Raw genomic sequence first — 19062 nt, forward strand, 5'->3', positions numbered from 1 at the left:
GGTTTTAAAATATGAGTAAAAAAAGTCAAATCATATTCAAAGCGTTTGAGAAAATTCAATGAACTTAAGAATTTTTATATTATTCTGAACTGCCACTCGATTAGCATTTTTATCACGTTTGCACATCTTCCAGATATCGGGAACCCATCGCACCTTATTTGGGACAGTTGCACCTTTGTTGTCTAATGAATGCCAATCCATAAATTTCCATATTTCTAGATATGAAATAACGTTCTTAGTTTTAGCAGAAGTTGCTATCTCACGAATCTTCATTAATTCTGGTCTGATGTTCATGAAGTGCTCACAATGAGAACGTTTTAACGTCGCCTTTGTGGATCAAAATTGAAAATATCATTGCGATGATGTACGCAAATCAAAGAGATGCTTTTGTAATCTATATTACAAGTTTTTCTATCTCCGATCTATATAAGTTATGCAGCATATTTAAATCGAAGTGAAACAAAATCGACCATAAGTGTCATAAAAAGATATTTTGACATCCTTACCATGAAATTAAAACGATTATAAGCTAGATATAGAGGCGAGTCTTTATTACCAAGCTCAATCGTGAAGATCATATTCAAATATTGACAGCCATAATTATTCCATTACGCATTACCATATCGGATTAGTTCAGTATTCGACGACAATAGCAAATCAAGACCTTAAAAAACCTGACAGCTTGAATAGTGCAATGGTTGCTGAGCAAACAGGAACTTTGCTTTGGCCTTTAACCTTTTAGCTTATTTATTATCGAAGCAGGGTTATTAAGTTCCTCTGGTAATTAGCGAAATGCATTTAACGAAGCCTCACTGAGGGCACAGTCTTGTAAATGTTTAGGGAAACGATAAGTAAGTAGTGCCGTACATGTATCCAGATAAATCTCGATTAGTTGAGAAACAAAGATATTCGTATCAAATATAATTCTTTCATCGCGTGTGTTTTAAATGAGGAAGTAATGAGGCTGCTGGAAGATCATAAATAAACAATACACATTTTCATGCGACTTTAGAAAGTGATCATAGTCAGCCTTCCGTAAATCAATCATTGAAAAGTGTAACAAGATCATCTCTAAGTTTCACATTAGAATCATTTTCCGTATTTTCGAGAAAGTTATCGCATCATCTGTAGTGGAAATAAATATTAATAATTAAGCCTAACGTGACATGCATCATGTACTACTGTCGACAGAGAAAGGCTTGCTATCTCGCAGTCTGCAGTTTAATAAATTTATTATTTTAAAGTTGACATTTCTCGCATGAATTTTAATAAATTTAAATTCATTTTTCGAGTCCGTTCGCCTTAGAGATAATGTGAGTGCAAACTGTCAGTCCCTGCGGAAAACAAGGTTGTTACAATGGCATAAACAGGACATAAAGAGCTTTGGTGTCATTAAGATGCCACTAACATTTCGTATTTACATGTAATTGTGTAAAACGCTTGTATATGAAGTTTAAAATGTTCGAATGCTGGAAATTAACGTTTTTTAGAGTCCAGAAATGGAGTTTAGACAGGCCATTATCTTGTCATTAAGGCGAATCCGCAATCATATGGGGTGTCTTCGCAAATATAATTGAATTTAAAAAATAGTCACCTCAACCTTACTCAATGCAGAACGTAGCGTGTAATTTGTCATGCTTATGCGATGTCATCTTATATATGTTTCAAGCTTATGTTCGCGATTCTTCATTGTCTCAGGGTGTATGGGTTTCAAGCTTATTTTCGCCATTTTTCTTTGTCGCGAGATGCTAAAGAATATTACGTAACAACGCGGAAACTGTTTTACATAATATACGAGTATATTTTAAAAGGTTTATGCGGACTTAATCTCCATATAGAGACAGGTTTTTGACTTCACTGAGTTAACAATTTCATTCCAGCTGTAGATATCCAGCATATCCGCGCACACACCTGATGGGAAATAGGAGAGAGACTGGAAATAAAGGGAAACATAAACTACAGTACAAGTAAAGGAAATTACGGCTAATTAAAATTCACTTTGAGAGTAATGTCTATTGATTAATCGGAATTATCTAATAACTTACCAGTTCCTCACTAATGTGATATTATAATGGACGCGGCTAAAAACTCATAGGAAGTTCGTGGTCGTCGTTAATTACTTGATGTTGAAATAGAATGCTTTAAATGTTACCGGTTCTGCAGAGTAGAGGACACCATGCATATGAATAACATCACTTTGGAATGCAAATTCAGACAGTAATATATAGCCGCCAATTTAAATTTGCACACACGACTTATCGATAACTTATATTTTAATTTTCCCATACACATAACTTCTGGTTACCATTTCTAAATTTAGCATTCGATCTATCTTCCACTGCAAGAATTTTCATTACTTTCCTTTTTCTTTCAAATATGCTTCTGGTTTGATAGTTTCATGCTACTGGTTATTTGCCTAAAGCCTTTTATTATAATATATGTATATATATAATGATCGTCATAAATGTTGAGGTAAAATAACTAATATTGATGGTAATTTGGAATTTCTCAGTGTTTGCTTTGAAAATGCTAAATGGGAATGGTAATATCTAGCTTTATGGAAGATTTAAAATCTATAAGATAAGTCAAGTTTATACCGCATATCATTGAATTTTTTCTAAATATAAGGAAATGTTTAGCTTATAGCCTGGTCGTCGCTATTCCAAATATACGTACATCCTAAATATAATCGTTCTAGCGATTCGAAGATGGTGAATCATTTCCTCTATTTAAAGTCAGTCTCTCTACATGAACTACTTCTTGTTTCGATCTTGGCGAAAGCTAAATTCTGTATACGAGGTCAATTCATTTCCAACAATCATTTCCTTACTAAACGTAGGTCGGTTATCTGAGTGCTGTCCTTCCACCAATGCTTCCTTCCACTTTCCAAATTACTTTCAGCAGTTCCCTCTTCTTGCTTGCCGAATCTGTTTTACCTTTACAGTTTTGTCCTTTACTGTTTCACTTGCAGAATATATTAATTGTTGCTTCACAGTCAAAACTGTAGGCTTTTTAGACGGTCTTTTCAAATGTTCGTTAAGGTTAAAGAACATTTTTAGTCAATTTGCGGAAAGTAACAATCTGTAGTCTTAAATGAAGGACAGAATCCCATAGGTTTCTTCCAACAGAGAGGAAAATCGATTCCGGACTTGATTTTTCAGTTTTTTGACGGTCCGTAATTGATTTTCTTTCTTGTTAGGAGAGAGCTTATTATTCACTGAATGTTTGCTTTGGTATCGCCTCCAGGAACTGAACCCATCATTCTTATCCACCATAATGACAAGAATAATTACTTGCCTTAGGGGCGAAAAATCGCTGTTAACATCTTCCATCTTTATGTAGACCCTTTAGGAACGCCAGAGACACCCTGTGTAATGAAAAACTCGCTTCTTTTTCCTTGTATCTCCTATCTTGACAACTTTAAGGGTTTCTTCAAAGGAGTCTTATCAAATTTAATTACTTGGCGGTTTTCTATTACACAGCACACAAAATTCATCATTTGCAAGCTTTCTGCACGAAAAGCAACATATTTTAATTATATACGACGAATAACCCTCCTTCAAATCACTTTAAAATTATGGGTTGCTGTACCTTCGGTCATTAATAATTACCACCGGGTCTAAGATTTTAACGATAATTAATTCTCTCATGATGAATTAAGTAATCTGCATCTTTATGTCAAATCAAATAAAAGCAAACCAGTGCCTGCTCATTCTCGTAATTAAGTCAAATAATCGATCTAATTGAAAACGTTATGATCCTCGTCTGTGAGAAGCACGTCTCAAACAATACAATTAAGCGGCAGTTTAACTATTTTTATTATTATTAGCTATGCAATCGATCGTTAAACTAGCAAACAGCGTGGATAACGAGATTCATCAAAGATGGGCTAAGGTTTAGAATCTTTTTAGACGTAGTAAATATTGATGTAAGTACTAGGCATAATTGCACGTTCAAGTGAATGATTTTCATAAGTGGCCGGCGTTTTACAATCTGCATCCTCAACACTATTTGCAGTATCATTGGGAATCCTCCTTAAAGTGCTAAGCATCCTGACCCTGACCACTTCTTGTGCTCGATGACTCGGTTTTCGTTACGTCCAAGGTCCATTAGCTATTTTAAATCTGTAATTTAATTTTGAACCGATCTAATTTGAATTTTCTATAGGAAGTCTTGCCGGCTACTATTCCCAATTTAATTATGTATTTATAACCAACTGTTCTCGATTTATGATTAACCAACGGTGGATCGGTGCCTTCAAAAAATTAGATGTAATCTTAAACGTCTATACAGTTAGGGTGGGCAAATATTGAATAAACAATACCTAGTAACAGTTAAAGAAATTGATCGACATTAAGATGCTGCAATTGTAAAATATTGATAGTTTAGATGTTGTAAGGTCTTCTGGACAGAATTTTGTTGCTGGAAATGGGAGCAGAGCAATTTGCAAGGATATGGTACGTTTTCACAATCTCGGATCAAAATTGCCATAAAACATTTAAGTAAGTCTGACTCATTGTCATAAACCTTAACTGTACTCTAATTTGTTTTGCTGTTTGCGGTTTTTCATTATTTTAATGTTCGTTATTAGCGCATGGCACCTAAACGATCTGCAGGTGATGTTCGAAATTTCTCATTCCCAACATTAAAGTTTCTTTTAAAATTGGAAACAAATTATTCACGGTGTTGAGTGCAAACACCGGTTGGGCAAGGTCGACTGACGATGAAGCAGCTAGTTTAAATTTAACGGTCTTAACGTTTATGCCCTTTTTTTTATTCCTCATCCTTCCTATTTCATTTTATAGCGCAATCGATCGTTAAGGGCTATAAAAACCTGCCAGATTGGATGCATACCGTTTGATGATTTATAGAGTTGATACAGGACATAACCAGGTGAAATTAAAACCTGTTAAACTTTTATCCAGAAATATTTGCATTAAAGTGTCATTGAATTTCTTCGGCTGCTACTTCAGATTATCTTGACTTTTTTAATTTCCGTTCTACTTCTGCCTCGAAAATAGCGAAAAAAAATTAATGCAGTGTTGACAATCTCTTCAGACTATATCAAATATTTCCATTATTCCAGCAATTTTAAACATTTTAGAATTAATTTGCGTTCTTCGAGCCACGATGCTCTTTTTTTCATATTTAAATAGTGGTGTGGCAGTGAGCTTAATATCAGAAAGTGAATTCTGCATGACACAGAATGTCGATATAGGATGTAAGGTAAAGATTCTAGGTCTCCAAGGCTTTGTGAATCATAAAAACAACAAGCTGCAAGTCGTATTAATAGCTTCTCGATGATCGCAGTTAGTATCTACATAAACAATTTTTCGGTCTAGTTAATCTGCAATAATGAAAACTATTCCAAGACATATTTTATATAAATCTAGAACAAGGGCTTTCCTATGCATCTCTCGCGCAACAACTCGACTCTGAATTTGATTCGTATCGATTTTCATTGCTATAATTGGGCAATAAAAGGAAATCCTCATATTTTTCAAAGGATAATTGACTTGCGCAAAGAATAATTTTCTCTAATCATAAAATCTTAGTTGTGGCGTCGAGTGCATTTCTTTGTTGCCATTATCTTGAGCTAATCGAGTCTCGCTTTGATGATTTTGCTCAAATCAGACCTCTACGTGCAAGTGTTCAAGATCATATTGTGATCAAAAGTCGCCTCATGTCAAGAATGGAAATCTAGTAGATTTGATTAGAATTGATCTAGGTTGCGGCCTCAATTATTTATTTCTCCCTGTGCATAGATAAGAAGAGGGATAAGGGGATTCTAATTAATCAAAGCTGAAAACTGACGCGTTGAAAGTGCATATCTCATTAGTAATCGCAAAGCGTATGCAAAACTGTGCTCCCTTTCCTTTTTTTACTTTTAAAGTGCTTAAGAAGAATTAGCTGTAACATGTTTACTAGCTTAGAAACCTACGTATTTATTTATGTCAATCCTTCTTAACGAACACTTCACTTTTGTTGTATTGACATGAGAATAGCGAAGCAAAAACGAACTTGCTTACAAATTCAATTATACCCCAACTCAATACCGACTCTGGTCACTACTAGTTTTTATCGAAAATTCAATATAATAAGTACATAACTCTCTTTTCCTCGTGTTTGCCTCATTACTGACAATTTTTTAACATCCCGTTTAGCGTCATTGATTCATTGCTCTACAATTTAAGCCAACGTAACAATACTTGCATAATTCATTTGAACTGTTTCGCATCTTCTTAATTAAGATTCTTGTAATGTTCACAAAATGTATTGTTTATAAAGGCCTAATATCAGGCCTTATTAAAACCAACGCTGATGAGAACGTTCCTCAATTATAGTGAGAAGATTACAATGGGTCGTCAATGTAGAAGTGAAGAAACGAACTTTAAGATTAATTTTTACTCTTTTCACTATAGGGTGACCCAATAAATTTTTTTACTCATTTCAGGTTACTGGTGATGTATGTGAGTTGCCAGTTACAGGTTTTGAAAGATAGTTAATGAGGCGAATACTAATAAAGTGTCATTCGAATTTCAGATAAAAATAGGTAGTGAAGATATTTAGTACGCATGATGAATGTCTTCTGAAATTTTCTTCCAAACTTTAAATTCACATACTTTTGGTTAACAAAAATCTAACGCTTACCTTTTGTTATATTTTCATATTATCATACACTGGCGAGCATAAAATTCGAGTCACTTCGAAATTTTCAAATATAAATGTATTAAAAGAGAAGTGATGTATAAATCCCATAGAACATGTTTGGGACGAGATGGGAAGACGTCTTCGCAGAACGCTCCAAGAACGGCTAGGGAATTGCGAGAATTTCTTCAAGAAATATGGGAAAATCTACCCCAGGATGTTATTCGCAACCTCATTGAAAGCATGCCCCGACACTTGTAGGCTGTCATAAACGTTAGAGGGGGAAATACGCAATATTAATGTCATTATGAGTTTTTTTTCGGTAGCACAAAATTGTGTTCAAAAATGTTACAGTGCTTGGGTAATGGACACCTGTACAATACATCGGTTATTTGGGTACAGGATCGTGTTTTTTTTTACCATTTACCCTTAACAAAGTTAAAGAACCTCAGAATCGATGAAGGCCATCCTTTTTTATTTTTTTGGAAGTTAGGCAGGCAAAAATTTCGAAAATACTAAAGTGACCCGAATTTTATGCTCGCCAGTATATATAATCACTATATTATATGTAATGGATTGAGAGGGGTGCTATATGGAACTCGGACATGTCGACTAAGGTCTTGGCATCAAATCAAGTTTGAAATTTTTATCGTTCAAGCAGAGGCAGGTGCAGTGAACATGCAGCAAGTAATAAAATTACGAAATGGAAATTAAATTTGCAAGCAAATCTGCTTTGCGGTTATTCCTTTAATTAAAATTAATTGTTACAGATAGATACAGAATAAAATTAAGCATAAATAGCCACAAAATAAAACAAATAGTTGAAGACATTAAGCAAAAAATGAGATGTTGTTTTGACATATGAGTCAAAGTCAACGTACGAACTAAATGGACAAAAATTTGTTTATTTTTGTGCGCGGCCCGATGTCTCAGAAATTTAATGAGATATGCCAATTCAGTTTGCGCATGTTTCTAGAATTCATCGATTGTTTTCGAAACATTTCAAACATCGCCAAAATGAATGTCAAAGCGACCCCATATCTCAGAAACTAAAAAAATCCTGCCAAGTCCATTCAGAAGGCATTTTTTATGACAATTGTTTTACCGATTACCGGGAAGAGGAATCTCATAAATTTCAAATTTTTAGGTTCTCTCCTTCGGTTTAATCAATTAGTGGGAACACTATGCTAAACCCAAGTTGATCAATTGAATTTTTTTCAGCATACTAAACCTCCTACACAAACTTTTCGATTATTCAGCATCACATTTATTGTGTGTTGTGTATCGGAACAATAATTTGCCTTCCCCAAGTGACAAAATCTCAGGTTTAACTATATTTACCTTAGCCTCAGCCAATATTAGCTGTTTTGTCCTCAAAGTTTCGTCCTATAATTAACTGTTTTTTAGTATTAAATATTTGCATAAATTGAAAATAAATCTTCAAATCAACTATCAATTATCTTGCTAGGAACATAAGATCCGGCTACGCCTGGAACTCAACCCATGTATACTAATGCTACATACAAGGAAATATAACGACGATGCGATCGGGTTTTCATGCCACAACCGACTATACCCTGAATGTTTTTAATTCTCGATAGACCACTCGAACTATAAATATTGCGAGGATGGAACTTGTATCGAAGGATGTAGCCAAGATATTAAGATTCAAAACTGTAGACCGGTCACTAATGACAAACTGCAGTAGACAAGTTAGAAAGTGATTGATAACTATTCATGCAGAGGAGGAGCAACTATTAACGAATTTGTTAAGGGTATTGTAAGGAGCTCGTTAAATTAATTTATCAGTTATTGAGCACAAATTGCTCCCCTCATTTCATGTCACTCCTTTAGGCGAATGAGGGAATTCGCTACTAGGTCTCAATTGTTAACTAATTCTTGGTACAATTTTTGCTTTTCTTTTAACCTACATTACGAATATAGTAATTAAGCTCCATCAACAGGAGGGAAATTAATTCCTGGTTCAGATGCTTACTCACTTACCAGTAATGACTGAACTACTTTTGAATTAAAGTGTAATACGTAAAATCAAATCAACAAATCTATTAATCGACAAACGTATATTCTCCGGAAACGACTTTGAAGCACTACTTTGTAACTAAGTCTGAGTATGAAGAATTTATAATTGAACCAAAAGCTAGCTGCAGGTTATTATTGTAGATTTAAAAAATGATCTCGGTATGCTTTCGTGTTTCTCTTCAATCTTATCGATATAATTATGTCCATTGACAAATGTGAACAGTTTAACGGATAGTGCAGCTATGAAGTTATATTAGTTTACATCAAAGATTAAAGGTACTTAAATGTCTTGATTGCGGATGGTAGTAAATGAGCTATTATTGGCTTCAAGTTTCTACCTCAACAAGAGTTATGGTTTAATTATGATTAACTATGTTTATTGACCGAAGGGAAGTAAAATTTTGTTAAAATAAAGTATTATTAAATCATGATATGCGTGTAGAGAATTTTTTTAACCTGCTGTTACCTTGTAAAGAGCACTAAAACGTGTTCAGTCGTGACATCTCACGCCCTAAAGCACTAAAAAATCGTATACAAATTGCAAATAAACGTGGAAAATATGAAAATGGCTCTATTATCAATTAGTTGGTGATAAATTATGCATGCGGATGTTTTGAATGCCAGAACATGATTGTGGGGTAACCGTTAATAAGCCAATTAATCGCCTTACAATATTTTTCTGTATGAAACTAGAATGCTAAAAACAGAAGAGGAGTATTAGGAATAAGGATTAAAATTGAAGAGTTGACTTAAATTATGCACTTAAACTATCGTGTATTGAAGCTATGCAACGTGTAAATTTCTCAAACATACTAGCTTTAATTAATCTAACCGTTGGAAATACGAGGGTTACGCATTAAATAAAAAGAATAAGTCAATTCATAAAATTTAGGTTTTTTCTATACTGTGACAAATCGAGTCATTAGAAAAATTTTCTGATGTAGGCTATTCTATTTAAATTTTTAAATTTCACAAAAAAGTCTGCGGAAATTTTAATGAACGTTTCATGACATTACTGAAGTCATCTCAATAATACGAAATATCTGAAAATCTTCTGTATTTTAATCAATTTTAGACTGCCACGTCACAATTCAAATGTCAAATCAGCATTACTTTTGCCTTACAAATATCACACACCGAAATTTCACAGAAATACAGTTTTTGTCTATTTTCATAGTAATAAAGAATTTCCAAAAAATATTTTATCAAACTTTTAAATTTGCTACCGCAACCAGTATATAAAATTTCATATTGAAAAATACTTTTATTGCGTCATTTTGAAATTTTCAAATCCACAATTCTAATGTAAGCTATAGTGTTTTATTTCAGAATTGGTTACACCTAAGTCGGAATCGGTTTTTTCTGTGTAAAATTTTGGAAATGCAGTATAATATACGTATAATTTTAAAATGCAAACAAAGCTAAAATAAATTACCATTTTTTTTTTCAATTCTATGACAAATCTAGTCATTACAGAGATTTTCCGCTCTGGACTGGGATGCGTTACTTCAGGAGGAGTTATGTTTACGTTGTTGATTGTCCATTAGGAGCTGGAATTGAAAAGCGTTGGTTGTTTATTTTTATGACTTTGGCGTAGCAGCTACTTAATATTCAAAAGCCAATAAACCATTTAAAGTTCATAAAATATTTAACTACCTCTAGAACGACAATTGCTTTCAATATACAATTGACATCTATCTTACTAGTATTAAGTTTTCCTTTACTATGCTTCCGATAAAGTTGTTATTTGAAAAAAACATGGTTATGCCCATTGAATTTCCTATCGCTCCGTCGTTCCAAAAGTGATTTTGAGGGCTCTCAGAAGAGGTAATTGAAATGGAGTTCCGAATAACCAAATTTCCACGGATTTAAAATTTCAGGGAAAGATGCATAAATAGTTTCTATTAAGCAAAGGACAATTGATATATTGTCCCAAGGAAAAAGTTGTTTAAATACCTTGTATATACTGAGAATCTTTTACACCGTAAATGGCTTTTATATTAAAGCAACAAAGCAGCAAATGAGGAAAAAACAAAGCGGTCTATTTTAATGATGTTTGCTCATCAAAATAGGATTTTCGCAGTTTAACGAAACGAGTAATTTGAGACAACGTCCATGAACCGTGAAATATGAGTAAAAACTGATAAATCTGATCTAAGACATTGCCCCCTAGAAACTAACTGTTTCAGAATAGATTGGATATTGATGTAGTTTGAAGTGCGTATTACATAAATTAAGACGTAATGCGTTTTATAGTTAAATGCGTAACATTACATTTGTAATAAAAAACACAATCACGAAGTAGGGCGTTGAAACTCAAATGGGGACCATATCTTAATTTTCTTTTTTAATTATCTAGACTTACCTGACTAATGTTAGATGAAATTTTGATAAGCGGTTTTTCCTTCTTGATGTAAAATTCATGTCCATTAGTGTTTTCCCTTGGTTCCCCAGTAGTAGCAACAAAGTCCGGAGTCGTCGTGTCCACAATAGTACTCGCGGTACTAAAATCTATGGTAGTACTAATAGCCGGGGTAGTAGTACTCGTAAACGGGGTTGTAACATTTTTCACAGTAGAAAATTCTGTCTGTATCTGTGTAGTTGTATATTGGGTAGTGGTGCTAGTGGTTGCAGGACGGGTGGGTTGGGTTTTATTGCTCAAAAAAAATTGCGTTGTGTAGGGTGTAGTGTTTTTAATGGTGGTCGGAGCTAATGTAGTGGTGCCAGGCGTAGTAGTCCCCACTACTCGTTCAACCGAGTTCTTCCCTTGCCTAAGCAGCTTAGTAAAAAAATTATGAGGATAATTCCAAAAATTCGTTTGACAGTCAATCTGTACCGCACACAGCAAACCGACAAAAACTAGAACTCGCATGATTTAATTCTCCTTCAATAAATGAATGTAAAAAAAATCGCGGTCCCGTATTTTGTCAAGTTCAAGTGTAATTCTTCGCGTGCGTCCTTGACTACTGAAGCCGGTGGTACTATCGAAGGCTGAAGAAGGTCTGTGTCGTAGAAAAAGCTTTATGCACTATGTAAGCTAAGTCCGCGAGCGCTTGCCGAAGAGCTTAGCTAACCCACTTCCTATATTAAATGGTACCGTACCTCGGAACCACCAATCGTGCGCATCCGGCAATTCTGCCCGCCAAAATGTCTTCCGAGATTTCGGCGATGTTCCGCTAACCTCGGGCTATCTTTATATAATTGTCTGTTTGGTTTTTTGGTACCCGTGTATTTCGATTTTTGAATTTTTCGTATTGATGGTCTAGGTACCAAACAGAGGGTTTTAGTTTATTCTGTCAATCGTGGAACCATCAAATGGTGCAACCCGCCTATTTTGATTAGAAAGTAATCATATTTTTTTAACCTTATTTTCGTGTAATATGACACATTTATTTTAACAATCGTAATTATGTTATAGACAACTGACTCTAGCTGTCTAGGTGTTTTAGAAATTTTAATAGCACTAAAAATTCATTTAAAAAAATCTATAAAAACCTAATAGACTTTTCGTTGAGGTACGTCTGTGAAAAATGAATTTCAATACAAAAATTTCCGTCTGTTACATTCGATTTTTTCGCTTTTTATTAAGAGATGGAGTAGTTATTTTCCTAACAAGTGCGGAAAGTGAAATTTTCTCGCATACGTCTGTTGTTGCACGAACGATGTGGGGCAGAGTTTTGGTAAATGGTCGAATCCAAACTGCTTTCTAGAAATTTCAAAATTTAATATAATCGTCGTAGGAACAGTGTAACTGAGACACTGTCTTAAAATTCATTTCACAGGCGTATTGACCTCACCCAGGTTTTTATTATTATTATTTTCAGTATATTTCCGTTACCTTTTAGAAAATAAAAGTTTTATCAGGTTTTTGAAAATGCTTCATTTTGGTTTTCTTCAAAATTTTTCGAACACCTGACCAGTTAGACTCGCTCCGTTTTCTTCATTACGTTACTAATATGATCGTCTGTACCTTTCTTCGTTTAACTGGTTTCGTAGCTGTTACAGTTTCCCATATCCCAATACACGTAAGAGCAAATTGATACCTACTGTATGAATAAAAGCCGATTCCATACAATATACGAGCTCAGTGTTTTTCATTACAAATATATTTTGGGGCCTTATTTAATATATATGTTTTTTTTTTGTTTTCGAGATAAATTTTTTCGGGTACTCATGTGGGTAAGATATTAATAGAAAATACCAGGGTTTTGAACCCCATGAAAGTTGTCTAAATATTTTCGTTAAATTCGGCTCGTTTTTAAGATTCAAGATTCATTGAAGGTCAAAATCTGTAATTTATACGGATTTGTGGAGGATTTTTCAGCAATTATTTCATGTAACAGTTCTTACCATGAAGTAATGAGAGATACGCAATATTTAAAGATTTTAAAGCACATTTGAAGAGATTATATAATGTATGGTACTATAGGTAATGTTGCTGTCATGCTCAATTATGAAGCAAGAAATTATTGGCTGATGAGTCAGTATTGTGCGAAGTGGTATTTTGAGTTGTTTAGAAACAACGATTCAACAATATCTTGCAATTTTAAAGTTTTTTATTTTGATTTTTTTTGTGCACATTATATTTTCATGGCGATGGCCTTTTTTTATCATATTTAAAGGCTTAAATAATAAACTGTCTTCACATAGCAAATAGGTATCGAAATGGTGCTTTTAACTTAACAAAGAAAAATGGCGTTATTGTCCCAAACAACTTTGTTGAACTACTTTAGTTCCTCTCACATTAAATGGCCGTAAGATGAATAATTATATTAAAGATGTTCTTCGAATTAATCGTGAAAGTTTAAGAGTGTCCAGGTCAGATTTTATACCTACAAAACTTTAACCTGATTCTCAGTGATTTTAAACGTAAAAATATTCGCTTGTAATTCATCATTCTTTCTTATCACAAACTCTTTTTTTAGATTATAAATTAGTCAAGTTAGCTACTTACTAGACCTTTTAATTAATATTTTAGTTAATTAAGTAGAAATACATACCAGTAATACCTGTAGTAACGAACTTCGTAATACTACTTTATCATATTTACCTTGGACGAACCTAATTATAATATTGACCGTGTCATGTAATATGTGTATTAAAAGATTTTATTAATTTTTGTTTCAGTACTCTAGACGGTTGGTCCAATTAAATTATTATTAACTATATCAGGCATGATCGCTCGTGCCCATAAATTGGAAGTTCATTTACTATAAACTAATATAGGCCATTATTATTAATTACCCGTGATTATCCTTAATTGTCACAGTATTTCGGAATTTATCGACTTTTCTTAAGATATGTTTAGTACAATACTTTCCCAGTCCAATTAAGATGTTTCCATTTTAATACCTACCAGCATATAAATACTACCGGTGAGTCATTAGGTACTTACAATAGGACTCAACTGCATTTTATTCCCAGGAAATTATCTTATTAATCTCTCGAGGATATGTCATGTATCAAATGTCATTTTACCTTGCAAATTGTTACATTTGCGAATTTGAAGAATGTTTTCATATACATTTTAAGTCTGATAATATATTTAGTTTTGCGGTGTTTTCCCAATGTCAATTGGTTGATAAGCTCAGATCTGTGATTCTGTTAGTTTGCTAGTTAATGTCTAAAGTGTATATATACGTCATAGGTTTCTCGGATCAAAAAATTTTAACTTATCCTGAAATGACATTTTTTTTTATAATTTTACCTGATTTGTATCAAAAAGAAAATTCCCAGTGAAAATTACCTTCTTCGGATAATTGCGTTATAATTATTATCTTTTAGAATTATGGAAATTAACTGAGGTTGTTTAGTGGGTTTGTTATTGTTATGGCTTCTGATGGGAAGTAACTGCTTTTAAATTACATAGGTGATCGATCTTCAGGAATTACAAAGGAAAATTTATGGTTATGGTTAACGCTATTTCTTTTTTAAACAAATGCATTTACCTCTAGATTTCTATTGAGTCTAGTTTGCCCTGCATGGAAACTTCCCATAAATAACCAACGCTTTCCAATTTTTCCCTCCATTATTGGTACTTTTAATAATCAGCAAAATTTAGAATGACCTAAGCGTTCTGTTGAAGTCATATTTGGATTAGAAATCAACTCTCTATTAGAGCGCTGAAAATTTTGCTTCTTCATGCAAAACCATAATTTGCACAATAATTGGCCGCTATTTGCGTTTTACACATGACACTTGGCTAAATTATTTTACACATTAAAACATATGTTGAAATGGTATGATGGAGGTTGAAAGTTATGATATTAGGAGATGTTTATGGCTTACTCTCACGCACAAATATGACATCCTGTAAGGGGTTTACGAGGAGGATGCGTGCCAGATGAGAGCCATAAATTCATCTATTAATTAGCTTATAGATTTGACGTTTATGATTGATAAATTGGGGTTTGTCATGAGTTATCAGAATTTTATTGTTAACTAAGCTAACCGTTTATCCGTTAATAGAAGTGTTCGCACTTTCTAAACAACTAGAATACTGGGTTAAGTTCAAAGCCTAAACTGCACAATTGGCTGCTAATTTTTCACCTCACATCTGTGATCTGTCGTTGCTAAATTTAATGCAAAACATTATGAGTAAATTTTTAATAGTGTGCAGTTAGGCAATCTATTATAACTCTTAAAAGCACCTCGTAAATCCAGTTAGTCGTAATAGTCTTGTACTAGATACGAATAGTCGTTGACATATTTTTATAGCTATTTTCATACGGTCTCTCGCACTGGTACCTTGTTTGCTTTTTTCCTCGTTAATCATAATATTAATAAATTACATCAATGAAAGAGCACCAAACTAAAGCAAACCACTCTTAACTAAAAAGCTTTTTTTGATAGTCAATTATGTTTTTAGTGGGTACTTTAATGACTTTATTGCTCATTCTCGTACAATACGTCCGCTAGTTAATGTGCACATGTATGGCAATTTTGCTTAAAAAAATAAATTAGGTGAAATGACAAAAATTCTTTTGCAAAAAATTGTGTCATTCTCGATTCTTTTTCGTGGCATTATAAATGGAGCTTAATGGACAAGAATGTGGTTCAAATAACTAGTCCATATTATGTTGTTCATTTTGGATTTGCCGCATTAATGCAAATAACCGGCTGATCTATAGCCTATAATATTAATTTTCTAACTTTCTCACAACCAACTACGAGGAACCACAACAAGGTACCTAAGGCACGATTTTGGTTTCATTTCGTTCTGCGAATCTGAGTCAAAGAAACATCATTTTATTACATCTCTTGTGTTTGCGTTACGTATGCCAATTTATTACCATTAATTCAATAACCTACTTTGCAACAAAATTGCATCTTTCCTTTCATCGACTTTGCATATTTGCTTTCTTTTATATGCACTCACGTTTAATATTTCTATTTGCCCAATAAATTCCGGGTTAGGGGGAAGATAGAGAGATTTCAAAAAAGAAAACCTCAAAACTGTAATGGCCCCTCTGATGATTATAATAATACCGTTTAGCTCGAACAATTTTAATTGTGAGATCTGTTTAATTTGCAAACAAATGTCAAGGTACTTTAAAACGGCTCTTTTTGATTTAAAATTGTAGATTTAATTAAGATTATTATCAATTACAATATTTACTCATTTGGCAGATAGTCTAATTTTTGATCATGTTCGAATTGAACCGTAACCCACACAGAATGACCGTATTTCAAGTAATTATAGTCGGAATCAAACCATGAGCATAGGGTTGAAATTCGGAACTTAGCTCTAGAATGCCTAACAGCAATGTATAAGATAAAATAAGTAAATATTTCACTCTGTATAATTATATTGAAATGACAAGTATTTAAATTACAATGAGACCGACATTTCAAAAATATGATTTTCTAAAGTTTAAATCCATATAATTTAGTTGCAAGATATACTTCATAAAATATTCTTTTAATTAAGCGTAGAATCTAAAAATTGACTAATATGAAGGGTGTGAAGCTAAAATCAAGGAGTTGATAACTGCCGTCCTTCTTTGGTTGACTCTGTATACTTAGGACTTTAGTAATGATAATATTTGTTAATAATCAAATTGAGTGGCGATTTAACTAGATTTTTCTTACCGATTCTCAAAATTTTTTAATTTATTTTTGATGCCCTTGTATATTTGTACTAAATCTGTGCCTGTAGAGCTTTGATCTTCCATCTTATTTTCCTATCTAGGTATACTGTACTAAAAACAATGCCTGAAACTCACTCAAATATTCAAAAAATATATTCTCAGAGGACTTTTATCACTTCTGACTTTAGCAGTGAATCTCATATATTTAACGACAACTTTCTTAACCTGTAATTTCATTAATTTTAATACTACATTTGAATGTTCGAATTAATTATCTAAATCTTATGTCGCTAGTAAATGATGTTATATACCTTCCTATCCTCAAATCCAGTATCTGTCATATAACTTATTATCTCAGACGACATGAACCTTTCCCAAAAATATGGAGTTATCATAGGAATAATTTAGAGCATTTGAACTATCACCAGACCGCTCTTTCATCTATACATGAACAATAAACCGCGACCAAAGTCTCAAGTCCCCGGGTGTTTGCCCTTGGTAGTGTAATTTAGATAAGTTGTTCTACGCACATATAAGTAAGTTTCAACCCCAAAATGAGAGATTATGATTTTTTCCTCAAACAAAGTGCACAGTGTTAGAAGCTCTTAAATTCCTTCACAATAGTCCAGAGTAAAAATATAGAACCTTAGAATTAAAATAAAGAGTTGTTAGTGAGTTAGCGAGTCGTCTTAATCCTGACAAATCAACGTCGTGGTGTCGATCATGTATAAAATATCGGCTGGTGTCACAACAATGATCATGACATCTATTTTCTAAGTTAATTGCTTGAAGTCAATGTTTTTAATAAAAATCTCATTCCTTGTCGATATTCCCAGGTAATTTCAATTTAATTATTGTAATACGTCCTCGTATGATGAGATTTATTTAAAATCTATCTTCTACTAACTACTAATCTTCAGCATGAAAGTTGCAAGGGTGTATTGTAAAGTGCTTTAAGCTAGTTCATAACGTCTTAGTTAAAACATGATAAACACCCGTAGATGAAGACGTTATGTTACAACCATTAACTTAACTCTTTAATTAACGAAAGTTACGCTTGTACATTATTTATGGCTTGTGAATAGAACGACCTTAATTTTCTTTTATTTTTCGATTAAATATTGTGTTTTTGTGTGGTCACTGAAGATGAGATTCATGTGAGCAACAGATAATGGTACATTTCTCAGAATTTTTGATCCTACTCTCGGTGAACAATGTAGCCATTATTACGTTGGTTTACCTCCTTCACTGCAATGCGTACGTACATCTTCTTCTATATATAGGTACTGTATCTTTTCTCCTTTATTACTTATTTAATTGCCTTAATATTTCCGCCATCTACTACAATATATATGGTCTTAAAACATTTTCCTTTCGGTTATGGGAAACACTTGGGAGTTCTACGAACTGAATTATGGAGAACCTTTTTGTTTGCTTAAAGATTTAGAGGTACAGAGCAAATATTATAGCAATTTCTAGATATAAAGTGAGTTATAATGGTATAATTAATTATTATTGATTTTGAAATAGGTGTCTCCAGTTATAGTTGCGTAGATCGTGGGTGTGAAATAAACGGTTCCCTGTTCAAGAACTGTAATTTATAACATCCATAACAATTAGAATACTATCGAAGATTAATCGACGAAATATGTCCCCTTATTAGTTGTGTAAACGCCTGATTATAGCATTAGTTATGGACGTTTTAATATTTGTGGGAATTTTCCAGCAGTGCGCACATTATAATTTAACTTGCAATTAGTATAACGCCAGTGGGGCGATTATTAGGACCTAAAAGAGAATAATCGATTTTCACAGAAAAACGTCATAAATTTTTTAAACGCTTATTGCAACGCATCCTTCAAGACCATTTTGCACCTATAATTGAGTTTCACATGCATACCAAGAATAGAACCGTAATACTTTAACGGCTACTTTTTTTATGAAAGCCAGGAAGTTATTATTATCGCACTAAGGGACTATTAAACTAAGTATATTAAGTTATGTTTTAATGTGGTAATAATTTATTTACTATTTTTACAGAATACCGCATCCTATCAATATTATAATCCCTGATTCAGTCATACATAATTATTTTATATACATTTTAATAGATTCGCGTGTCTATCATTGAGTAATTTTTTCAAATAATCCCGCCTCGTGTAGTAATTGAGATTTCACCTTTTAGCGGCATCTCACCGCCATCATCTTAAAGACCGTATTTTAAGCACACATTTCATCTATTCTCGACAATACATCTCGATGCATCTCTCGTAGATGGCGCCAC

General features: G+C 33.2%; 2 protein-coding genes across 3 annotated transcripts in view; one reads left to right on the plus strand and one right to left on the minus strand.

Annotated features, from left to right (window-relative positions):
• Positions 1-11720, minus strand: part of dsx-c73A (doublesex cognate 73A) — a 35994-nt gene extending 24274 nt beyond the window's left edge. Inside the window, exon 1 of the mRNA XM_066302602.1 lies at positions 11054-11720. Within this exon, the coding sequence (XP_066158699.1) occupies positions 11054-11560 (507 nt within the window). The 5' untranslated portion in view covers positions 11561-11720. The remainder of the gene's footprint in view (positions 1-11053) is intronic.
• LOC136350634 (elongation factor-like GTPase 1) overlaps positions 1-19062 on the plus strand; it is a 60437-nt gene that overhangs the window by 27790 nt on the left and 13585 nt on the right. The gene's annotated exons all lie outside the window — the stretch shown is intronic.

This window comes from Euwallacea fornicatus, chromosome 3 (genome assembly GCF_040115645.1).
Source record: "Euwallacea fornicatus isolate EFF26 chromosome 3, ASM4011564v1, whole genome shotgun sequence".
In the NCBI taxonomy this organism is placed as follows: domain Eukaryota; kingdom Metazoa; phylum Arthropoda; class Insecta; order Coleoptera; family Curculionidae; genus Euwallacea; species Euwallacea fornicatus.